We start from the raw sequence: 22,149 nt of genomic DNA, 5'->3' as shown, positions 1-22,149 counted from the left end.
CCTATGTTATGCATGATGTTCTCAAACTACTGGGCTCAAGTGATCCACCCAGCTCAGCCTTCCAAAGTGCTGGGATTACAGGTGTGAGAGAATTTCTGTTTTACTAATTAAATTCAAGTACATTTAACAAGTAAGGCCAATTATACCCTATATAGTTGATTCTGAGGTACACTTAAATTACATTTTAACATTTCTGGAATTCTTATGATCTCTGAAGTTGAGATGACTCTTAAATGACATTTTAGATTCATCAAGGTACACATTTGGAAATGAGGTGGAATATCCACCCAAAGTGTAACAACAGTGTTCTGGTGGAGGGAATAATCTGCCACTTAATGAAGAGCCAGTGTGTACAGCTCTTCATTATTCAATTCTGGGTCCTTAGTAAGTGCTCATTAATATAGTAGCAGTGACCCTCTGTAGCAGCTGCTGTTGTCCTAGTTGTGAAAACATTTATCTAGCTAACAATATTTACAGGCTCATCTGATTTTGGTCATGGGTTTAGTTTTAAATTTTTGAGGTTTCAGAAAATTCTATCAATTTATTTCATAAATATTATAAATGTACTAGCATTTATTTATTCTGCGTTATGAGAAAATCTCCCTTTCTAGTGTTATTTGTTCACTATTTTAGAAGAATGATATTTTAATGTCATCTTTACAGCATGAGGCAGCCAAAGTTTTACAAGATGCCATCCATGAATTTTCTGGAACATCTGAAGAAGTGCGGGTTACCATTGCTAATGCAGACCTAGCTCTAGCCCAAGGAGATGTTGAGCGGGCTTTAAGCATCCTTCAAAATGTTACAGCCGAACAGCCTTATTTTATAGAGGCCAGAGAAAAAATGGCAGATATTTATCTGAAGCACAGAAAAGATAAAATGTTATATATCACTTGTTTTAGGTAAGTAATTGTCTTAACCCATTATATTTTGATACATTTAGCCACCAATATTAATTCCCCAATATTTTTTTTCTAACTTTCTTTCAACTGCTTCACAAATACTTTACAGATCATTTTCTGAATGTGGTCCTGATTCCTTCTTCCACCAACTGCAATCACTCTAACCAAGTTGTTTGCTCTCCCTAAAACATAATTATGATTCCTTCAAACTGGCTTACTGTAGTTTCTCAGCTCTCCTTATCAAATATTATTTTTAGACCCTAGATCTTCCTGTTTGAGAAGGGAAATTGTGCCCTGTATTCTAATAACTTAAGAGCATCATATAATGTAACAGTAATCTAGGGGATAGGCAGGCGTATTTATTAGTCAATATAGTAGTTGTAGGAAAAAAAAAAAGTTATTTTAGTATGTACCATGCTAACGTGTGGATTACAGATATTTCTTGGTGAAAGACCATGACCTTAAAAGTATGTCACACTGATGCCCTTATGAGTTATTGGGATACACCACACACACACACACACACACACACACACACACACACACACACACACACATTGCTCTTCCTCTTCTCCACACACACACACACACACACACACACACACACATTGCTCTTCCTCTTCTCCACACACACACACACACACACACACACTGCTCTTCCTCTTCTCCACACACACACACACACACACACACACACACAGATTGTTCTTCCTCTTCTCCGCAAATAGAAGGGTAAATGTAAGAGAAAATTAACGTTTTTAGCTCTTGAGATCATAGTAAACTGTTGATGAAGTAATTCAGTATGTAATAGTTAAAAGTACAGGTTTTGTTTCAGGAAGATCTGACACATCAGCTGCAACTCTTAACATCATCTGTAAAACTGGGATAATAATTCTCAAGAGTTTTTGGACCAGTTAGATGAAATACTGTATGTTAAAGACTTAACACCACATTATTATTTCAATAACTTTGGTAATTTGACCTTTAGTAGGTCTACATTTTCAGATCAAATGTAAGCAACAAATACTGAAATAGAAGACTTTGTATTTTTTTAAGGTAACTTATTTCAGCATATAATTTATGTCATGAGTATAAGAGCTCAAGATGCATAGGAGGACAGTAAAATTTTATTCTCCCATCATTTTTTTGGTACCTTCACTCCCGCATCATTTCAGAAGTAAACATAGCAAAATGTTTAGGTCCAAATAAGGAGAACTTAGATATTTACTATCTATCTGAACTCAGTTACCTGCATTTCAGAAAATGGAAAGATTCAGTGACAGAAATAACTGATCTAGCATAAACAATTTAGGTGTGGGTATGCATGAGGCTTTTGTAATATTACACTGTTGGATATATAGAGATACTCTGAAGGCTACTGGCCAACTAAAATAAGGGAGCTTATTTTTTATTTTATTTTATTTTTGGAAGAAGATATCTGTATTCAATATGCTAAGTAATGTTGGTCTGATTTCCAGAGAAATTGCTGAAAGAATGGCTAACGCTCGGTCTTTTCTTCTCCTTGGTGATGCATACATGAATATTCTAGAGGTAAAATTTCTGATGTTACTGAACTGCATTTTTAAAAAATTATTTGTGATGAGTACAACTTCCTATTAAAAGAAATGTTTTTTAAAATAATGTTTAATATTTGAAGATCCAGCCATCACAATAAAAGGGAGATGTTCATTTTAAAGGATAAATAAAATAAAAGGGAGATATCAATTTTAAAAAATTGATTTTTTTTTTAAAGTTGAGATCCAGTAATTCAGCACTATTGTTATTTGAAATAGAGATGAGGCCAGGCACGGTGGTTCATGCCTGTAATCCCAGCACTTTGGGAGGCCAAGGTGGGCGAATCACTTGAGGTCAAGAGTTCAAGACCAGCCTGGCCAACATGGTGAAACCCCTTCTCTACAAAAAATACAAAAAATTAGCCCTGCCTCTAGTCCCAGCTATTGGGAAGGCTGAGGCAGGAGAATTGCTTGAACCTGGGAGGTGGAGGTTGCAGTGAGCCAAGATTGTGCCACTGCACTCCAGCCTGAGTGATAGAGCAAAACTCCGTTTCAAAAAAGTAGAGTTGATACCAGAAGTATGTTAGGAGTCTTCTTCTTTATACAGAAGGATAAAGGGAGCTACAGACTAAGGTGGTGTTTTCTTCAAAGGGAACCAATCCTTCAGCCCTCTATAACTGGCAGTTTAATGACTTCTGGAAATGAAAAGTCAGGATGGTGTCTCTTAGTTCACATATTGTTATTTATATAGACAAGAGCACAATTAATATGGGTAGGATTATCCTAATAAATTATACCTACCCATACCTGCTCTTCTCATTTATCACCTTTTTGAAATTGTTAAAGTTCCTGTGCTTTAATATACACCAAGTCTTATGTAATATTCCAAATGTAGAGCTTAATTATAGAACTCTTGCCCTTTAGTGGGACCCAGTTATGCTATTTTTTATTGCTTATTTTTTGTGTCTGGCAATATTAGCCTGAAGAAGCCATAGTAGCATATGAGCAAGCATTAAACCAGAACCCGAAAGATGGAACATTGGCAAGTAAAATGGGCAAAGCACTTATCAAAACTCATAACTACTCAATGGTAAGTACTTTATTGTTTGAAATATGTCTGTTCCATCAAATTTATCACACCCTGTCCTCAAGAAGCTTCAGCAAGCACCATTTGCATCTTTAATGGTTGTAAACTCCAAATTTGTATTTATGAACTGGGATTTGTGTTAAAGGCCTTCTTAGATTTATCAGATTCTTCATTGCTTCATTTTGTGATGATTATTTGGACCCTAGACCTTGCTTCATCTTGCAGCTAGAATCCTTGCTACCAAATCAATTACCATAAAGTTGCTATTCTTACATCTCTTTCATTGTGTAACAAAACATGATAAATGTTCTTTCTGTTGCACCAATTTTTGCAAGCTATGTGTTTTGAGTTCATTTTTTTTTCCAGTAAGGGAAACAGATTTTTCTTTAACTGTTATATTCTTGCTCTATTCCTGGTAATTGTTGACCATATGTACAACAGCTAGCAAAATGTATGCCTTTGATAAGGTTCACTGGCCTCATAAAACCTGTAAAAAATATTCTTTGCCAAGTACCGTTCTTTAGCCACTTATCATAAGAAATGTTAGTTGTTGGCCAGGTGTGGTGGCTCACGCCTGTAATCCTAACACTTTGGGAGGCCAAGACGGGTGGATCACTTGAGTTCAGGAGTTTGAAACCAGCCTGGCCAACATGGTGAAACCCCATCTTTACGAAAAAATACAAAAAATTAGCTAGGCATGGTGGTGGGCTGCTGTAATCCCAGCTACTTGGGAGGCTGAGGCAGGAGAATTGCTTGAACTTGGGAGGCAGAGGTTGCAGTGAGCTGAGATTGCATGACTGCACTCCAGCCTGGGTGACGGACTCTGACTCAAAAAAAAAAAAAAAAAAAAAAAAGAAATGTTAGTTGTTTCATGTGATGATCTATTCTCTGAGAAGTGTGACATACTTAATTGACAGGCAGGTGTATGCCTACAATTCTTCCTGGTTATTTCTAGTTATACCAATGCTTTAAGTCTGTAATGTGTTAAATAGCTCTGCTTGAATGCCATTCTCATTGCCTTGTTCCCTTAAATGAAATGATTTTTGTTTAGGCAATCACTTACTATGAAGCTGCTCTGAAAACTGGACAAAAGAATTATCTTTGCTATGACCTGGCTGAGCTCTTATTAAAATTGAAATGGTATGACAAAGCAGAAAAAGTTCTTCAACATGCTCTGGCTCATGAACCTGGTATGAAAGTCTTTCTGGTTTGAAAAAAGTCTGATAAGTCTGATCCATTTTATTTTTATATTGCATAAATATGTATTTGTATTCTCAATATTTTATTTGTGGTTGGTTATATAAATACATGTGTATTTTTTCTTTTATCAGAATGCCACTCTACTAAAATGTGATATTTTAAAATCTAGTAGCAGATTTATGAAACAGATAATTGTGTTATGGAAATATAGCTTACTTTCCAAAATAATATAAAGTTATCTTTAAATTACAGCTATCTCATATTTAAACACACTAACATTTTTGTAATCTTTACTTTTTTAAAAAGTAGCATGCTTCTTTTTTAAAATTCAAGCTCTATAAAAGAATATAATGCATAAGTCATCTGTTTCTCCTATGAATTCCGTTTGCCTTGTTCTCAAATTACCTCCCTAATAGCTTGTAATTTAATATATATTCTATATATGTGTGTATATATATAAGTGTAATGTGATTTTCCTGTGCAAAACTGTTACTCTTCCTTTTCTGCAATTTTTTCCACATACGTGTCCCAGATAGTTTGATGTCAATACATCATGCATTTAATTTGCATTTCTTTGATGAGTGATAAAGTTAGGTATTATTTTGTTGATATATCTTGTTTTTTTTTAGGAAATTTTATTCATATTCTATCTACAGGCATCATAATGTTCCATAACACCAATAGATTACTTAATTTTCTTGAAATTATTGGATGTTTAGTTTGCTTTCCATTATCTTGATATTATAATCCATGTTCCAATGAATATCACTGTATCATTCCTTAGTGTATATTTGCATATATTTCCTAGAGTAGGGTGCTGAGTTGAAGATTTTGTGCATGTAAAATTTGTTTGGATACTATCAAATTACCTTCTTTCAAGTGTGTAAAAATTTACTTTTTTAAGATCTTTTTTTTTTTTTTTTTTTTGAGACAGAGTCTCACTCTGTTGCCCAGGCTGGAGTGCAATGGCACGATCTCAGCTCACTGCAAGCTCTGCCGCCCGGGCTCACACCATTCTCCTGCCTCAGCCTCCCAAGTAGCTGGGACTACAGGCGCCTGCCACCACCCCCAGCTAATTTTTTGTATTTTTAGTAGAGAACGAGTTTTCACTGTGTTAGCCAGGACAGTCTCAATCTCCTGACCTTGTGATCCGCCTGCCTCGGCCTCCCAAAGTGCTGGGATTACAGGCGTGAGCCACTGCACCGGGCCTAAGATCTTTATTTTTAAATAAAATCTAGTGATTGCCCATTGCCAGAATTTAAAGATTACAGCAGTGAATAAAAGTTGTGTCCTCTCCCACTCTCCAGAGAAAACCATATTTAACAACTTGTATATCATGATATTCAGTCTCCCTGCCCCCATCTTTGCCTCTCATATATACACAATTATTATACCTACCACTTTTTTCTATCTAAATGGCTTATAGTATGTCTATAATTCTGCAGTATACATTTTTCATTTAATAACTTCTTTCCTTGTTAGAAATATAGCTCTTCTTTATTTTTTAGCATATGTAGAGTATTCCACTGTATGTTAATATCATAATGATTTGATGAGTCTCATATTGGAATAGACATTTAGCTTGGGAAATAGTTGGAAGCAGTACTGAGATAAAATCCTTGTTTATATACATATACCTCTCTGTACTTCCTAGAATTGAATCTTACCCCATTGTTCTTTCTTAAGGCTAAAAACTTCCTGACATTATGTTGTGTTAGTCGTGAAAAATAAACATTTTAATTTACATTTCTTTGATGAGTGATAAGGTTAGGTATTATTTTGTTTATATATCTTATTTTCTTCTAGGAATTTTTAATTTATATTCTTTGTCTTTAATCCTTTACCTAATATTCATGTTGTAGATATTTCCTCCCAGGCTGTCTTTTCTTTATCGGGTTTGTTTATTGTATCTTTGATCAAGTAGAATATTTAATGATCATATATCTGCTTTTCATATCTTTTTTTGGCTTCTGAATTTCTTGTCACTCTCCAAAAGACCTTCCCTAATCCTAACATTTTGAAAGTATTTCCATATATTTTTGTCATTTATATTGTTTTCATTTTTATATTGAGAACTTTAATCCATGTACTTTATTCCACATAGAAGTTTTACTACATAGCTTCCAAAATGGATAGCCAATTTTATTTTCATGCCATTTATGGAACTGGCTCCTTTATTTTATAATAAACTCCTTCATATACATTACTCTGATTATAGGAATCTTTGTTTTATTCCATTGTGTATGTTTCTTTTCTTTTGCCAACAACATGTTTAGTGTAGCTTTAAAATACATTTGAACACATGATGAGAGAAGCCCATTGTAAGTTTTCTGATATTTTCAAAATGATCTTTTAGTTTAGCTTTAATGACATTGGCACTTAAATTCTTCTAATTATAAATGTATTTATTGTATGAAGTGTTATTAGTTCCATAAAAATATATGCATGGATTTGTCAGATCTTCTTTTGAAACACTTGAAAGGCCTAAATGTGGATATACATTTTGAAAAGTTTGTAGGGGGAGAGAGATTCAAGTATCACATGTTTTAGTTACAATGGGTATATTATATTTATGTAACATAAATGCTTTCATTTAATATTTGCTGAGCATACCCATGACATACTTAGATGCCTTCATATACGTTTCATACATTATCTCATCAGGACTCATATTAATCTTTGAGGCAAATATAATCGTGCCCATTTTAAATTTAGCAATCTGAAACTCAGTTTTATTGATATGTCCAGGACTACCCAGTTGGTAAAATGGCATGGCGTGTCATGAACTGTGCACTTGACAAATGGTGGAGGAAACATTTTTGTTAATTATCTAGGGTTCTTTTATTGTTCTTAGACACAAAACATTTGGCATTAACCAAATATTTAAATAGAACTTACCACGTACCAGAGTTTGTTTTCACTACTTTGCATATTTTAACTTATTTAGTAACTTACTAGCTTTTAAAATCTTACATCCACCCTGTGAGGTAGGTACTATCATTTTTCCTATTTTACAGATGAGAGGGAATTACAGAATGGTTAAGTACCTTGCTCAAAATTAAAGGGCTAGTAAGTGGTAAAGCCTGGATTTGAAACCAGACTGTTCAACATCAGAGTCAGTGCTCTTAACAACTGTACTTTATTGGTTATCAAATATCTATGATTTTTAAAAGAGCAGTTATCTTCTTAATTGCATATAGCAACTACTCTATCTTCTAATGACTTCAGTAAACAAATTTTTATACACTTAAGAATAAAAATGGAAATTATTGTGGTGTTAAATTGTTATCTCCTAATATATGTCTAAGAAAAGCCTCTAGTTGTTAACCAGTTCTTTAACTTTTCATCCAGCCAGTTTTTATGCTAAATCTTTTCTTTTTTTTAATTTGGCCATTCTTCAGGCAACTGACTGAGAAAATTTTAACCGTATTCACCATTTTTCAAATCATTTTTTCTAGAGACCAGTTTTTAAAATTCTGGAAAAATATAAACATTTATTTAAGATGAATAATTTTTTCCATTACATTCCATTCTTTCATAGTAAATGAACTGTCAGCTCTCTTGGAGGATGGACGTTGTCAAGTTCTTCTAGCAAAAGTTTATAGTAAAATGGAAAGACCTGGTGATGCGATCACTGCATTACAACAGGTAAACACATTTGTCTGTGAGTGTGGTCATGAGGTAGGAGATGGATGCAGAAGGAAATATGCCATGTATAAGAGGAAAGCAATCTCTTTTGGCCAAACAGCTACAGAAAATATGTCAAAATCGAAATACTTACTGAATGCTTCTGAATTATACATTTTAAATATATTATTACTACTATTATAACAATTTGGGAAGGTTGGAATTTTTTAATCCTGTTTTATAGCTGAGGAGACTTGATTGAATAACTTGTGTGAAGTCACATGAATAGTGTCATAATCAGGATTTGAACTTAGTGCTTTCTTCCTCCATTTATTTAGATCTTCTTTTTTCTCTTAATACTTTGGGTTCTCAGTGTAGAGGTTTTACACAGATTTCCTTAGGTATGTTCCCAAGTGGTTGATGTTTTTTTAATGATGACTCAGTTTCTGGTTTGCTAACAACTTCTTTATAAGTGACTTAAATTATTATCAAATATACTATCTGCATCTATCAAGATGATCATATGTCTTTCCTCCCGTTTTTCTTTTCAAATGTGGTATATTAAATTGATTTATTTTCAAATGTTAAAACACCTTATATCTCTGAAATAAATGTCACTTTGATATAATTTTTAAAAAGATGTTGCTGGAATTTAAAGATGTTTTATAATATTTTGTTTAGGATTTCTACATCTGTGTTCAACAAATGGATGCTAATTCTTTTTTTCTTTTTTTTTTTTTTTTTTTTGAGACGGAGTTTCACTCTTGTTGCCCAAGCTGGAGTGTAATCGTGTGATCTCAGCTCACTGCAACCTCTGCCTCCCAGGTTGAAGCGATTCTGTTGTCTCAGCCTCCTGAGTTGCTGGGATTACAGATGCTCACCACCATGCCCAGATAATTTTTGTATTTTTAATATTTTTAGCAGAGATGGAGTTTCACCATGTTGGTCAGGCTGGTCTCAAACTCCTGACCTCAGGTGATCCACCTGCCACGGCCTCCCAAAATGCTGGGATTACAGGCGTGAGCCACCGCACCTGGCTGCTAATTCTTTGATGTTTGGAATAATTCAGTGTTGCTGACCTTGAGACCTCTTTGAAGGAAAGTTTTTAATAGATTTCAGACTGATCATTTTCAAATTGCTTCTTATATCAATTTGGATTTTTTTAAGTAGTCAGTTTATTGATAAATTTATTAACAAAAACTTGTTTATTGTATCTTTTCTTTTGAATGTCTGCAAATGCAGTGAAAAAGTTCCCCTTTTACAAATCTGATATTAGTAATTTTTTCTTCTTTAATAATCAGTTATGCTAGGGGTTATCTTATTAATATTTTCAAAGGGTCAACTTCTGCCTTTTCTGGCTTCATTAAATGTTTTAACCTCATAATTAATTTCTTCTACACTCTTTGGGTTTGGTTTACTAATTTTTTTTTTTTTTTTTTTTTTTAGCCTCTTGAAATAGTATGTTAGGTAATGGATTTCGAGCTTTTGTTATTTTCCTATTCATTTGAAGCAGTAATTTCTCTCTCAACACTGATTTATCAGCATTCCACAAGTTTGTTATTATTTAGTGTAAAACATTTCCTCATTTTCACTTTGATTGCTTCTTTGACCAGTGGGTTATTTAAAAGTGTAACATTCAATTTTTATGGAGTTCTGATTTGCTTGTTACCTTTTTGATACTGATTTCTAGTACACTTCTGCTGTGCCAAGACATATTTTGAATGATTCAATCCTTTGCAATTTGTTGAAGCTTGCATTACATCCTACATTATAATCAATTTTGGTAAAGGTTCCACGTGGACTTGAAATAATGTGTTTCTAGCATTACTGTAACCACAATTACTTTTGCACCAACCCAATAAATACTTAGTTCAACCATATGTCAATTAGGTCAGATTTCTTGACTGTTTTCTGTACATCTTCCCTGTTCTTAGGGTTTGGTTGTTATTTGTTTGTTTGCTTGGTTTTGGTCTATTTGTATGAGAGGGGTGTTAAAGTCTTTCAGTGTGATTGTGGATTTCTTTTTTTTCCATTTAGTTCTATGTATTTTTGCTTCGTTTATTTAGAAGATACATTATTGAATGATCCAGATTTAGAATTACAATATCTTCCTGGTGAATTAAGTTATTTAAAATAATAAAATGGCCTTCCTCATTTCTAGTAATGCTTCTTGCCTTAAAATCTCCTTTGTCTTATGTTAATATAGCTAAGTCCAGTTTCCTTTTAGTACTTGCATGGTATATCTCCTGCATTCTTTTACTTTCAATTTTATGTGTCCTTATGTTTAAGATCTGTCAGCATATAATTTTTTTCTTGACAATCTTAATCTATTATAATTTTTTAAACATTTAATATAATTATGAATTATATTTGGATTTGGATTTGCCATCTTACAATTTATTTTTTTCTGAATTTTCTTGACTTATCTGAGTTAAATTATTCTTATTCCACTTTCCCCTCTGTTATTTTGTTATTTATACCTCCTTTTATTATTTTTCAGTGTTAGCTACATTACAACACACATTTCTTCTTATTCAAATTCTATTATTCTATCTTTGCCTTTTCCATTATTGTTGTCATGTATTTTAAATTAGTTTTTTGAAACTTTGTTTATAGGGAACACAATGTGATATATTTTATTTCAGTATCAGACACTGGAAGATTTTTAAAGAAATCTTCTAGGTTCTCTATCTCATTTAAGCGATTTTGCCTATCTGCCCTATCTATTATGTGTTGATTTTGCAGCTTACTTCTGAGAGGGATGATTTTACTTCCCAAGTTCCCTGGAGGCACTTTACTGTTCCCCAGATAGGATCCATAATATTGGTTTGTTTTGCAGTTGTCTAGCTTCTGGATATAAAAGTGAAATCATCACTTACCTTCTTAATACTTTATATTTTTTAAAAAAGACCTCCATTATTTTTATCTCATTCTGTTTATTCTGTGTCTGTGAGCTCCTGTGATATGTTGGAAGCAACAGGTCTGTGAGGTAAGCAAACAGTTTATGTATTACTATGCTCATTTTCCCACAGAGTATTTGTCCAAGATTATACAGCTGGTTACTAGAAGAGTTTGAAGTGGAATGCAGATGCCTCAGTCCTAACCCTTTGTGCTTTCCAGGATACTGTACTAGTCACCTTTTGACTTGATTCCTGTGTACCCAGAAGAGTTCTGCATTCTGCAAATAATTTATAGTGTTTTGGTTTTGAGATTTAACTGACAGGGGTGTGTGTATGTGTGTTTGCACGTGTGTGTGCATGCATGTGCCTGCATACCCAAGTTTCAGTAGACAGTCCCAAAATTTTTTTGTTCTAGTTGTGAATGAATTGAGCTTAGATTATTAGATTTCTGTGATATCTAAGTTTGTGATATCATTAAAATATGTAATCTTAAACAGTATTAATATCTTATCCTTAATTGTTGGTACATTTTAGCTCTTATTTTCTGAATCACATGATAGAGAATTGCACCCAGCCCTAGGTTAGTTACCAGAAGCTACAAGAAAAGTATAATCTTTGGTAATGTAGACTTTTAAAACATTATAGAAATAAATTTAGCTTAGTTCACTCCTTTATGAATATCATTAGTCCCAGTCACCATGGTCACATGAGCCCCTGTGTTGTAAAAGCAGACATGTGAAGCAACATCAAAAAACAGCATGCCATGGCTAGACAATACCAGCACCCCAAACTGTAATCAGTTTTGAGTTTATATGTTAGATCCCAGGGATTATTCATCTTTAATAAGGTTTGAAGAATTACAACATTCTTCCCAATGATGACATGCTGTATATTCTGAATGACAAAGAGACAAATCTTAAGATGCAATTCAAACAGAAACCTGTAAGTGGAGTCAAAGTTTTTGATATTTTCTGTTCGTTTATTCAGCAACCATTTATTGAGCTTAATTCTCTACGTCATGTAACTTAGGGGTTCCGTCATAGTGTTTTTGCAAAGTTGCTAAACATTTTTGGCAGTGACAGAAATGGTAAATTTAGGGAAATCTCAAGTCTTAGGAATTTTGCTTTCTAAACATTTCAGACTTTTCCAATAACTCCGCATTTCCATAGCCCTCTCTGTCATCTTTTAGCTGACTCCATCGTTATTTCTTGCTTACAGTCCTGAAGTAGCCTCCTGATTGATCCCAGTCTCATTTCCCTCTAGTCAGTTCTTCACAGTGACACCAGGGTGATGGTTCCCAAAGGCAACCTTATCCTGTCATGCCAATGCCTATAAACATGGCGTAGTAGCTTCCCATGGGCTCTACGATAAAATGTAGATTATTTAACAGGCTTACCTGTTGTATATTCTCTATATCTTTCCAGCCATTTTTTCTTCTAATTATTTTATCAAGCAGTGTATCACTCATTCTCTTTCCTTCACATGTGATTCCTAATGCCTATGAGCCATTCCATCTCTTCATCCCATCTCTTTTTCCCCAACTCACCAGGGTATAACTACTAACCATTCTTTAATTCTCACCTGACTTCCAAGACTGAGTTAGATTTTCTATTATGTACTCCCATGGCAACAGCATTTTCCACTTAACTTGTTGGAAAAGGGACAACTGTCCTCTGGGGGCAGTTTGCCAGGGGGCTCTGTCACCAATATTTGTTCCACTTTCTCTTTCATTTTCACTTTCTTTCTTACACTTGCAATCCAGAGTCCAGATGTAAAACAGTATAGGACCATAAGTGATGGGACATCTCTAACAAAATTCTTGGAGGCCGCTACCTGGAAACTTGTGTCCTTGGGATGGTACCCTTACCCCTGAGGTGCTAGGGATGGGCCCAGGGTCTTTCCCTGCTTTCTACTTTCCTAATGGCTAAGTGATGTCAGAGGAGGACATCTCGATGTGTAGAGGTACAAGAATTCATGGATGCAAGGATGCCTTCCTGCAAGACAGAGATCATCCTATCTAAACCAATTGTTTTCAGGTTTTTTACTAGGAGCACGTGCATGAGTGTGTATATATGTGTATAGCTATGTAAAAACATGAACAGATGTATGCATGTATATAATCCAAAACACACAAAGGTACATATACTGACATACTGAAACCATATTAATATAATCAAAATAAAAATTTCATGAGACAGTATTAATGTTAACCACATGCTATATACTTATATTTTTCTTTCATTTGCAAAAGAATGCTGTTATGACTCTCTAAACCTCTGGCTTGAGAAAAAAAAAGAAAACCTGTTTCAAAGCAATTGTTAGCTAACATTTTGACAAGACTCCCCAGAAGGGTGCCCTGTGTGTAGCATAATATGTTGCATGTGGTAGGCATTTACTATTTGTTAAATGAATGCATTCACTAGTGAATCATTATGTGTAGCTGGAACATAAATTTTATTTTTGAAGACCTAAAACGTGGGAGTTCTTACCATTTATTAAAGGAAGATCTCAATGTTCCAGAAACCAGATGGATGGGTGGAAAGGCTGATATTCTTCCAATATAACAAATCTACTCTACATTCTTACCCTGAGGAAGGCCCCACCTCTTTGTATTTGTTTCGTGGTTGTATTTCCTCCTTAGTGAACTTCCTATACACATGCTTGTAACAGTGGGAAAAGACTCAGTAATTCCGTAAGTGTTTTGTTGGAAAGATATATGCATGCTGGCTCATTTGCAAACAAGTGTATGCTTGAGATCTCAATAAGACATTTTCTTTGGATCAGGCTTTGTTAGATCAAGGGTTCGTAAAGTTTAAATAAATCTGTAAAATTATGCTGTGTGTGAGTTATGGAGAATTTAATTTCCTTTATTTTTTTTTATTCCCTTTTATACTGATTTTTTTCTAGGCTCGAGAATTACAAGCTCGGGTACTAAAACGTGTTCAGATGGAACAGCCAGATGCAGTTCCTGCACAGAAACATTTAGCAGCTGAAATTTGTGCAGAGATTGCAAAACATTCTGTTGCTCAGCGAGACTATGAAAAAGCAATTAAGTTTTATAGAGAGGCTCTGGTTCACTGTGAAACAGATAATAAGGTCAGTACCTTTATAAAATTTTAAGTACCTTTTATTCCAGATGTCTTCTAATTTCCTCAGATGTAAAATTTTTAGCAACTTATTTTAAAAGAAGATATAGGCAGGGTGCAGTGGCTCATGCCTATAATCCCAGCCCTTTGGGAGGCCAAGGCATGTGGATCATCTGAGGTCAGGAGTTTGAGACCAGCCTGACCAACATGGGGAAACCTTGTCTTTACTGAAAATACAAAACTTAGCCAGCGTGGTGGGGGGTGCCTCCTGTAATCCCAGCTACTTGGGAGCCTGAGGCAGGAGAATCGCTTGAACCTGGGAGGCGGAAAGGTTGCAGTGACCCAAGATTGCACCACTGCACTCCAGCCTGGGCAACAGAGCGAGACTCCATCTCAAAAAATAAAATTAAAAAATAGAAACAAGATTTAAAAAGAAATGTAACAAAAATACAAGTTAAAAGATAAATATTATTCCTCAAAAACTTTTAAAATCTTACATGAAGCCTTACATTAAGAATATTAGAGTTTAAGGCTGGATGCAGTGGCTCATGCCTGTAATCCCAGCACTTTGAGAGGCCAAGGCAGGCAGGTCACTTGACTCCAGAAGTTCAAGACCAGCCTAGGCAGCATGGGTAAACCCCAGTCTACTAAAAAATACAAAAATTAGCCAGGCATGGTGGCATGTACCTGTAGTCCCAGCTCCTCAGGGTGCTGAGGCAGAAGGATCACCTGAGCCCAGAAGGTCAAGGCTGCAGTTAACCATGATGATGCCACTGTACTGCAGCCTGGGTAACAAAGCAATACCCTGTCTCAAAAAAAAAAAAAAAAAAAGAAAAAAGAACATTACAATTATTTAAAAACTGTAATGGAACACGTAATATAAAGCAACCTGCAAATTGTTTTAATATTTATGTTTTTAATTATCAAAATAATTTAATTTTCAAATTTATTTTATCAATTAAATTAATTTAATCTATCAAAATAAATTAATTTTAAAATAATTTAAAATAATTTCTCAATCACAAATACCTGGATTTAGATAATTCAGTTCCTTTTACTAAACAGCTGTTGTATACTCTATTTCAATTGGTGTTTAGTACTAAGGATGCAAAAATAGCTAGGCTCAATCTATGACCTCATATAGCACAGTGGGAGAATAAATGTAAAGATAATTTTGGTGTAGCACACTTACATACATGACTGGTTATATGAAAACTAAAATGTTTTTACTCTGTCAAGATCTGAGAGGATTTGGAGAGATTATTAATTTTTGAAAATAATTAATAGCTAAACACTTAAGTGATCATGTACAAAAGACAACTATCCTCTAGAATTTAATGACTAGTTTGAACATTTTTATTAATATAATTTTTTCAGATAAAGGGCAGAAACAACCTTTAGCAAGGCATAACCAAACAGATACCTTTTTCAGTGGTAGCTAAAGGAGTTGGAATCCTACTTTTAAATCTGAGGCATACTTTAGAGATTATCTGCTTGAAGCTTTTTATTTTACAAATGAGAAAGCAGGTTAAGAGAGGTAGAAGGGACCTAACTTGGCCCCGTCATGGAGGACCTGGGACTAGAATCCAGTCTCCTGGTTTTAAGACCAGTGTTCTTTTCACAATGCATTATGTCTCTACTTTTGAAGTGAGTTACTACCTGTTTCTCTGTTTTTTTTCTAGTGTAAGAGAAAACAGAGATGGGTATACATACAGTTTTTTGGGTTTTTTTGTCTATTATACTTGGCATTTTTATTGCGATGACTTTTGGTCAACTAAAGTTTAATCTGTACCCACGTATTTTCCTCATTGACTTTTTATTCTATACAGTGTCTGATGAATGTAGCCTTTTGCTCTACAGATTATGTTGGAACTGGCACGATTATACCTGGCACAAGATGACCCTGATTCCTGCCTGCGGCAGTGTGCTCTACTGCTTCAGAGTGACCAGGATAATGAAGCTGCTACCATGGTCAGTCCAAGGAACTTCAGTACAATAAAAGCAGTTGTGTTTTATAAGTTTTAAATTTTACCCCATGGAACTACTACTAGATGTTGAGGCATGGCTCACGTTGGCTTTTGGAAGAAATAACATTTTTCTAACATTACTACATTTTACCAGTAAAGACCCAGAATCATTAGGATTTTATTTATAAGAAAGATAAACCTAGGTCAGGCTTTTACATGCCCTTTTGGGTCTAGTTATTTTTTATTTATGCCTAAGGGGATGCTTGGTCAGGTGGAGTTCATGTGGTAACACTATAATTTGCTAAGAACTAACTTTTAAGTACTTAGGAATGCTGGACAAATTTAAGAGTTTGGGTGGAATTTTTGGAGTTACAGGGGAAAAAAAACAACTTCATATTATCAGTCTAAGACGGTCTGTTTTGAATAGAGTTTTTTATTTTTTCTTATTTTTATGTGGGCTAAAATATTCGTTAGCTTTGCAGACAGCTACATGGATGACATTTTGTGAGGTTTATTTGAAGTTATTGTGGTTAAAAAGAAATATATGAAATCTGCATTTTTAAACACATAATAAGAAAAATATCAGTAGATCTTGCTCATTTTTAATTTTTCAAAATAGTTATGATTTAAATTTTGTTTTGTTTTTGAATCTTCTCATTATTATTTTAGTCAGGTCCAGTGAGGTATCTTTTCTACAACAGCACATAGAGTGTGCAATTCCTTTCAAATTTCTGTTTTTAAAACAATTGCTAGAAACATATTTTGTGCTAAAAAATACAATTTTGCAAGCAGAGCAATCTGTTTCACATCCTTGATTATCTTCTGTTACACTGATCTGCAAGGTATTCTGCACAAGGTGGGCTTGAATCTTAAATGCCTCCTTTTTATAAAATGCTGCCCCCTCCTCATGTTTATCATCTATATTTTTCTAGTGCTAAATCTTGATTGGAAGAATATGTTGTGTAAAATACATGGCAATATTTTTAGAACCAACTTTTATCTTTATAGATGATGGCTGATCTCATGTTCAGAAAACAAGACTATGAACAAGCAGTGTTTCATTTACAGCAGCTTTTAGAACGTAAGCCAGGTAAATACCTACTGATTGTATTTTTTGAGTGCAGTCACCCCTCCCTTTCTCCTTTTTCTTCTGTTCAGTGGTTATACCCTTGGGCAAACTCCGTCCCTAGTTGAATCAGACTGTCTGCTTATTCCACACATGGGCTTGAGTAGCTGAAATGGCTATAAGGAAATTGCAACACTGTTGACTGGTCTCACTTTAAATTATGAGCACAAACCTGGTAATCCTACTGTATTCCAAGAATGAATTCATTGATTCTAACTACTTTTCCCACTTTCTCCTGTCTCCTCAAACCTCCAACACCCTTGCCCCATTTCTTGCCCACAGTTAAAAGCCTTGCCACCTACTTCACTAAGAGAATATTTGTACCTGGAAGAGAACTTCTCCATTCTTTGTCACCAAATTTACCCACCCCTCAGCCTTTGTCCTCCCCAGGCCTATGATCCTGCCTGTGGCCAGCTTCTCACCTAAAAAAGGGCTTTACTCTTACAGTTCTCTCTCTTGAATTAGCATTTTTTTTCTAATCAGCATATAACTATGCTGTGACATCTTCCTGCTGTAAATAAATCAGTCAATAAAAATCAACTCTTAACTCTCATCCCCTCCCAATTACTGTGCCCTTCCTCAGTTCTTCTCGACAACAAATTTTCTGTGAAGGATTTTCAAACATGCTGTGTTCACTTTGTCTCATCCACTGCTGCACCCCAGGGAAGTCACTTCTGCAATGTGGTCGGTGACTCCCATACTGCCAGATCAGATTCAGTTCTCAGTTCTCTGCCGACTTGACCTGTCATCATATTTGGCACAGTTTATCCCCCTCCACAATGAAAGACTTTCTTCATTTGTCTCTGAGATCCTAAACTCACTCGGTTCTTCTTTTGCCCCATTGCCTGCTGTTTCAGTCTCCTTTGTTGGAGTTCTCTTCTCTGTATGACGTTTGAATATTAGAACACTCATAGCTTCAGTTCCTGAACCTCCTTTCTTTTTATATATTCACCCCCTAGGTGACTTTGTCCAGGTGCATGGCTTTATATCCCATGTATGTGCAGGTGTGAGGTGTGTCCTAAACATTTATTTGCAGCCCTTACTCATGTACACCTCTGCCTCTTTGCATTCCCACTCAGATGTCTAGGAGTATCTCAAGCTTAACATGTCCAAAATAGAACACCTGATCTTTCCCTCGCCTCTAAGTTTGCTCCACCCCCACCTCTCACCTCAGTGACCGGCATCACTGCTCACTGTTATGCCGGCCCAGACCTCACAGTTAACCTTTGTCTCATCTTTCTCTCATATATCACCTCCAGTCTATCAGCAAATCCTTGTTAGTGCTACATTCAAAGTATACCTAGAATGCCATCACTTTTTACCACCTCTGTTACTGCCACCCTGGTCTAAGCCATTGCCATCTTCCACATAGATTATTGCAGCATTGTCATAACTCATCTGTGTTTCCATCCCTAGCCTATGAAGAATTTAGAAATGCTTTCATTGAAAATGGCAGAGATACCCCTGAAAATTCTAGGCTAAAAATCACGGCTTTTAATTTTCTCTCTGTAAAAGAAACCTAAAAGTACACTGTGTAGGGACTGGTATGGCGGTTCCACAGTATCATCAGGAAACCAGAGCTTTCTCTCTTTTTGTTCTACGTCGTTACCCTGACTTGCCTGAGCATCACTTCATGGTTCAAGATGACCACCGCTGTGCTGGGCATTGATGTTCCAGGGCCCAGATGGGGAAGGTGGGTGCAGAGCTGGGCAAAAGGGCTTCCCAACCAGCAAATCATCATTTTATTAAAAACACAAAACAAAGAAACAAACAAACAAAACCCTTAGTAGTGTCACCTCCGTGGCTACAAAGGAAGGTGGAAAATGTTATCTTTTAGCTGAATCTAATACCCTGTAGAATAAAATCAGAATTCTGATAGTAAAGAAGAAAGGGACAACAGAAACTAGGTAGGCAAAAGCCCAAGCCAATTACAGCCTTGAGCCTTTTTGTTTGCTGTTTCTACTTCCCGGAATATGCTGCTCCCAAAGGTCTATCTGGCTGCTGCCTCATTTTCTTTTGTGCCTTTGCTCTGGTGCTGCTTCTTCCTTAGAATGCCCTTCCCTCACTGGCCTACATCAAGTACCACCACTTCTTGATCTCTGTCCCTTTATCCTGTTTTCTGTTCAGTTGAGATTTTGGGGTTTGGCTTTAGGATTTTTGGGTTTTGTATAGCCCTTGTGAAACAAAACCAAAAAACTATAAATCATAGAATGGAAGCATCAAGTGACCAGAAACGTTGCCCTTCACTGCTGTGTTTCCAGAATTTAGAAGAATATCTGGCCTAGTTAGTACTCGACAAATACTGGATGGAAAGAAGAGTGAGGGAGAAAAGGAAGAAAGGGAAGCAGGGATGGAGGGAGGAGAGGAAAGAGGAAAAGAAGAAAGAGGTGGGAACTGTTTGACTAATACATGACTGTATGTTACTACCTGTGTTACTAAAAAGAGTTTGAAATGGCAGAGGAAGTCCTAGAGCTGTGTTTCAGTTCTTCTAAACCCCACCACCTTCATCTCAGGCTGATGCCCTAGGCAGTCAGAGCTGCCTGGTTAAAGCCTCAGAGACACAGAGGTGGCAATCCTTCAAGCAGGGCAACTCAAAGAACTAGATATGCTCTGCAGGCTACCTCTAGTAATGCTTTTAATAAAAAGATGTTTGAATTTAGAGAACATCAGTTTGTACTTAGAAATAAAATATCCCCAGTGAGCACAAAAATTGAAAGGAGAAAATATGGTCTGTTTTTTACAGTAATATCAACACTTTATTATTTTTACTGTTTAACTTTTTAAATTAAATAAATTAAATTTATTTAATTTTGGGACTACCACAGGCCATTTCATTTGTTTTTTGCCCTGTCTATTCCAGAGTATACTCAGATGTTATTTAAAAGAATGCTGTGAATTACTTGACCATCTCACCTCTTCCACTCACTCTGGGTCCAAAATATGGGCTCATCTTGCCACCCACATTGCCCAAACCTACTTTTATTTTCTTCAGGCCTGTGTCGTTTTTTTCCCTGCCATTTCTACCTTGTGTTCCACAGTTTTCTCTTATTCCTCTTCTCTAAGCTACCATTTAAAAGTAATATACATGATATATTCATTCTATCTCAAGCTGTTCCCATTTCACAGTCTTTCCCTTTGAGACAATGATCTAACTTTATTTCTTTAAAAAACAGACTTCTTCCACTGTGAATATTTTTAAGTCACTGAAAGTATTATAGTTTTCTAAGATTTGAAGAATCTCACACATTACAGTTTTCTAAGATTTGAAGAAGTCTTCATGTGTCTTGTGGGTTTTGTTTCACGTAAGTTTCTGTTACTTGGGAGCAGCCTTTTTCCCAAAAAATTGGCTTAGTAGACTGGCCGCTTTGGACTGTTTGTAAACAAATATAAAAGCAATTTTTATAAATGCAATATAAGGATCTTGTACTCCAGTAACACCAAATGATATACAACCATGCTTCCAAGTCTTTGCTTGGGTTTTTTCCTTTTGCCTAAAATGAACTTTAGCTTCCTTATCCCTTTTCTCTTTCCAAACACATAATCTAAAATATATCCCTCTTGGGGGGAAATAAAAAAGTAAATCTGCATCCCACTACCACCACCTACCTTAAAAAATGTCTTATGTTATGCTGGGTAGCATGACCAACCATCCTAGATGTGCCTCGGAGCGAAGGGTTTTCCTGGATGCAGGACTTCCCATGCTAACAGAAAGTCACAAGCAAACTGGGATGAGTTGGTAACCCTAATCCTCGGTTACTTTGTCCATACATCTTTATTACTTATAGTATTTTACTAAAAATATTTATGTGCATATTTGTGTTCTTTATTACACTGTAGACTCCTCGAGTTCAGGGATCACACCATATTCCCAATATCAGACAAAATGCCACGCACATGGATGTGGCAACATAGATGTTTATTGGTTGAATGGATCAGTGAATGACTATAAAACACCAAGTCAATTAAAAATACAGCAGGAGAATCGCTTGAACCTGGGAGGTGGAGGTTGCAGTGAGCCAAGATCACGCCATTGCACTCCAGCTTCAGTGACAGAGTGAGACTCGGTCTCAAAAACAACCACAAAATTTTAAGTAAATTTTTATTGTCTATGTGATATTTTTAATCTTAAGAGTTTTTAATCTTGTGTTGTATGCTTTATTCTTACGAGTACCTTACATACTTATCCACAGATTTATTTTGTTGGAATTACTCTAAAACATATGCATCTCCATTCATTTTATGTTTACATTATTGGTTATCTTCAGTAACTCATCTTGTACTTTAGATGAAGGCTCTATTTTAGCTTATTTCAGAAATGTACCGCACAAATTTTTAACTAATTTAAGTAGTTGAAAAATTCCTCTTCTAGATCTAATTACTACTCTCATGACAGATTGCCCCTTTTCTCTCTCAGAATCTCCAGATCGCCTTGAGCTTTTCCCTTCCTTCATACTAACTAATTGGTTAACGTGTCTCCTCAGTTCTGTTTGCTTGATAGCTAGCTAACACATCCAGTCTGTCGTATCCTAACCCACTGCTCTAATGAAGACCCTTATCACCTCTCATCTGAACTAGTGCAGATTCCCAACTCATCTTCCAGCCTCTAGGTTCTGGCTGCTCCAGGTCATCATAGGACTAGCATATCAGTTCTAAAAATCAAAAGCTATCCCTTTGCTTAAAATTTAAGTTAGTGCTTCAGGATAAAGTCTAAAATCATAGTATTATTTTAATAATAATATG

General features: G+C 35.5%; 1 protein-coding gene across 7 annotated transcripts in view; it reads left to right on the top strand.

The window, feature by feature from the left end:
* Positions 1-22,149, top strand: part of TTC21B (tetratricopeptide repeat domain 21B) — an 80,206-nt gene that overhangs the window by 37,965 nt on the left and 20,092 nt on the right. For all 7 annotated transcript variants that reach the window (XR_008501060.2, XR_008501059.2, XM_054478073.2 and 4 more), the window contains 8 exons: positions 664-902; positions 2,381-2,453; positions 3,396-3,506; positions 4,555-4,693; positions 8,245-8,351; positions 14,138-14,326; positions 16,177-16,287; positions 17,292-17,373. Coding sequence is in view for 5 of the 7 variants with exons in the window: in XM_054478073.2 (XP_054334048.1) it covers positions 664-902; positions 2,381-2,453; positions 3,396-3,506; positions 4,555-4,693; positions 8,245-8,351; positions 14,138-14,326; positions 16,177-16,287; positions 17,292-17,373 (1,051 nt within the window). In the remaining 2 variants the exon portion in view is untranslated. The remainder of the gene's footprint in view (positions 1-663; positions 903-2,380; positions 2,454-3,395; positions 3,507-4,554; positions 4,694-8,244; positions 8,352-14,137; positions 14,327-16,176; positions 16,288-17,291; positions 17,374-22,149) is intronic.

The sequence above is a fragment of the Pongo pygmaeus genome, chromosome 11 (assembly GCF_028885625.2).
Source record: "Pongo pygmaeus isolate AG05252 chromosome 11, NHGRI_mPonPyg2-v2.0_pri, whole genome shotgun sequence".
Lineage (NCBI taxonomy): Eukaryota > Metazoa > Chordata > Mammalia > Primates > Hominidae > Pongo > Pongo pygmaeus.
The sequence above is the reverse complement of the archived record's forward strand: the minus strand, read 5'-3'. Positions and strand labels throughout refer to the sequence as shown.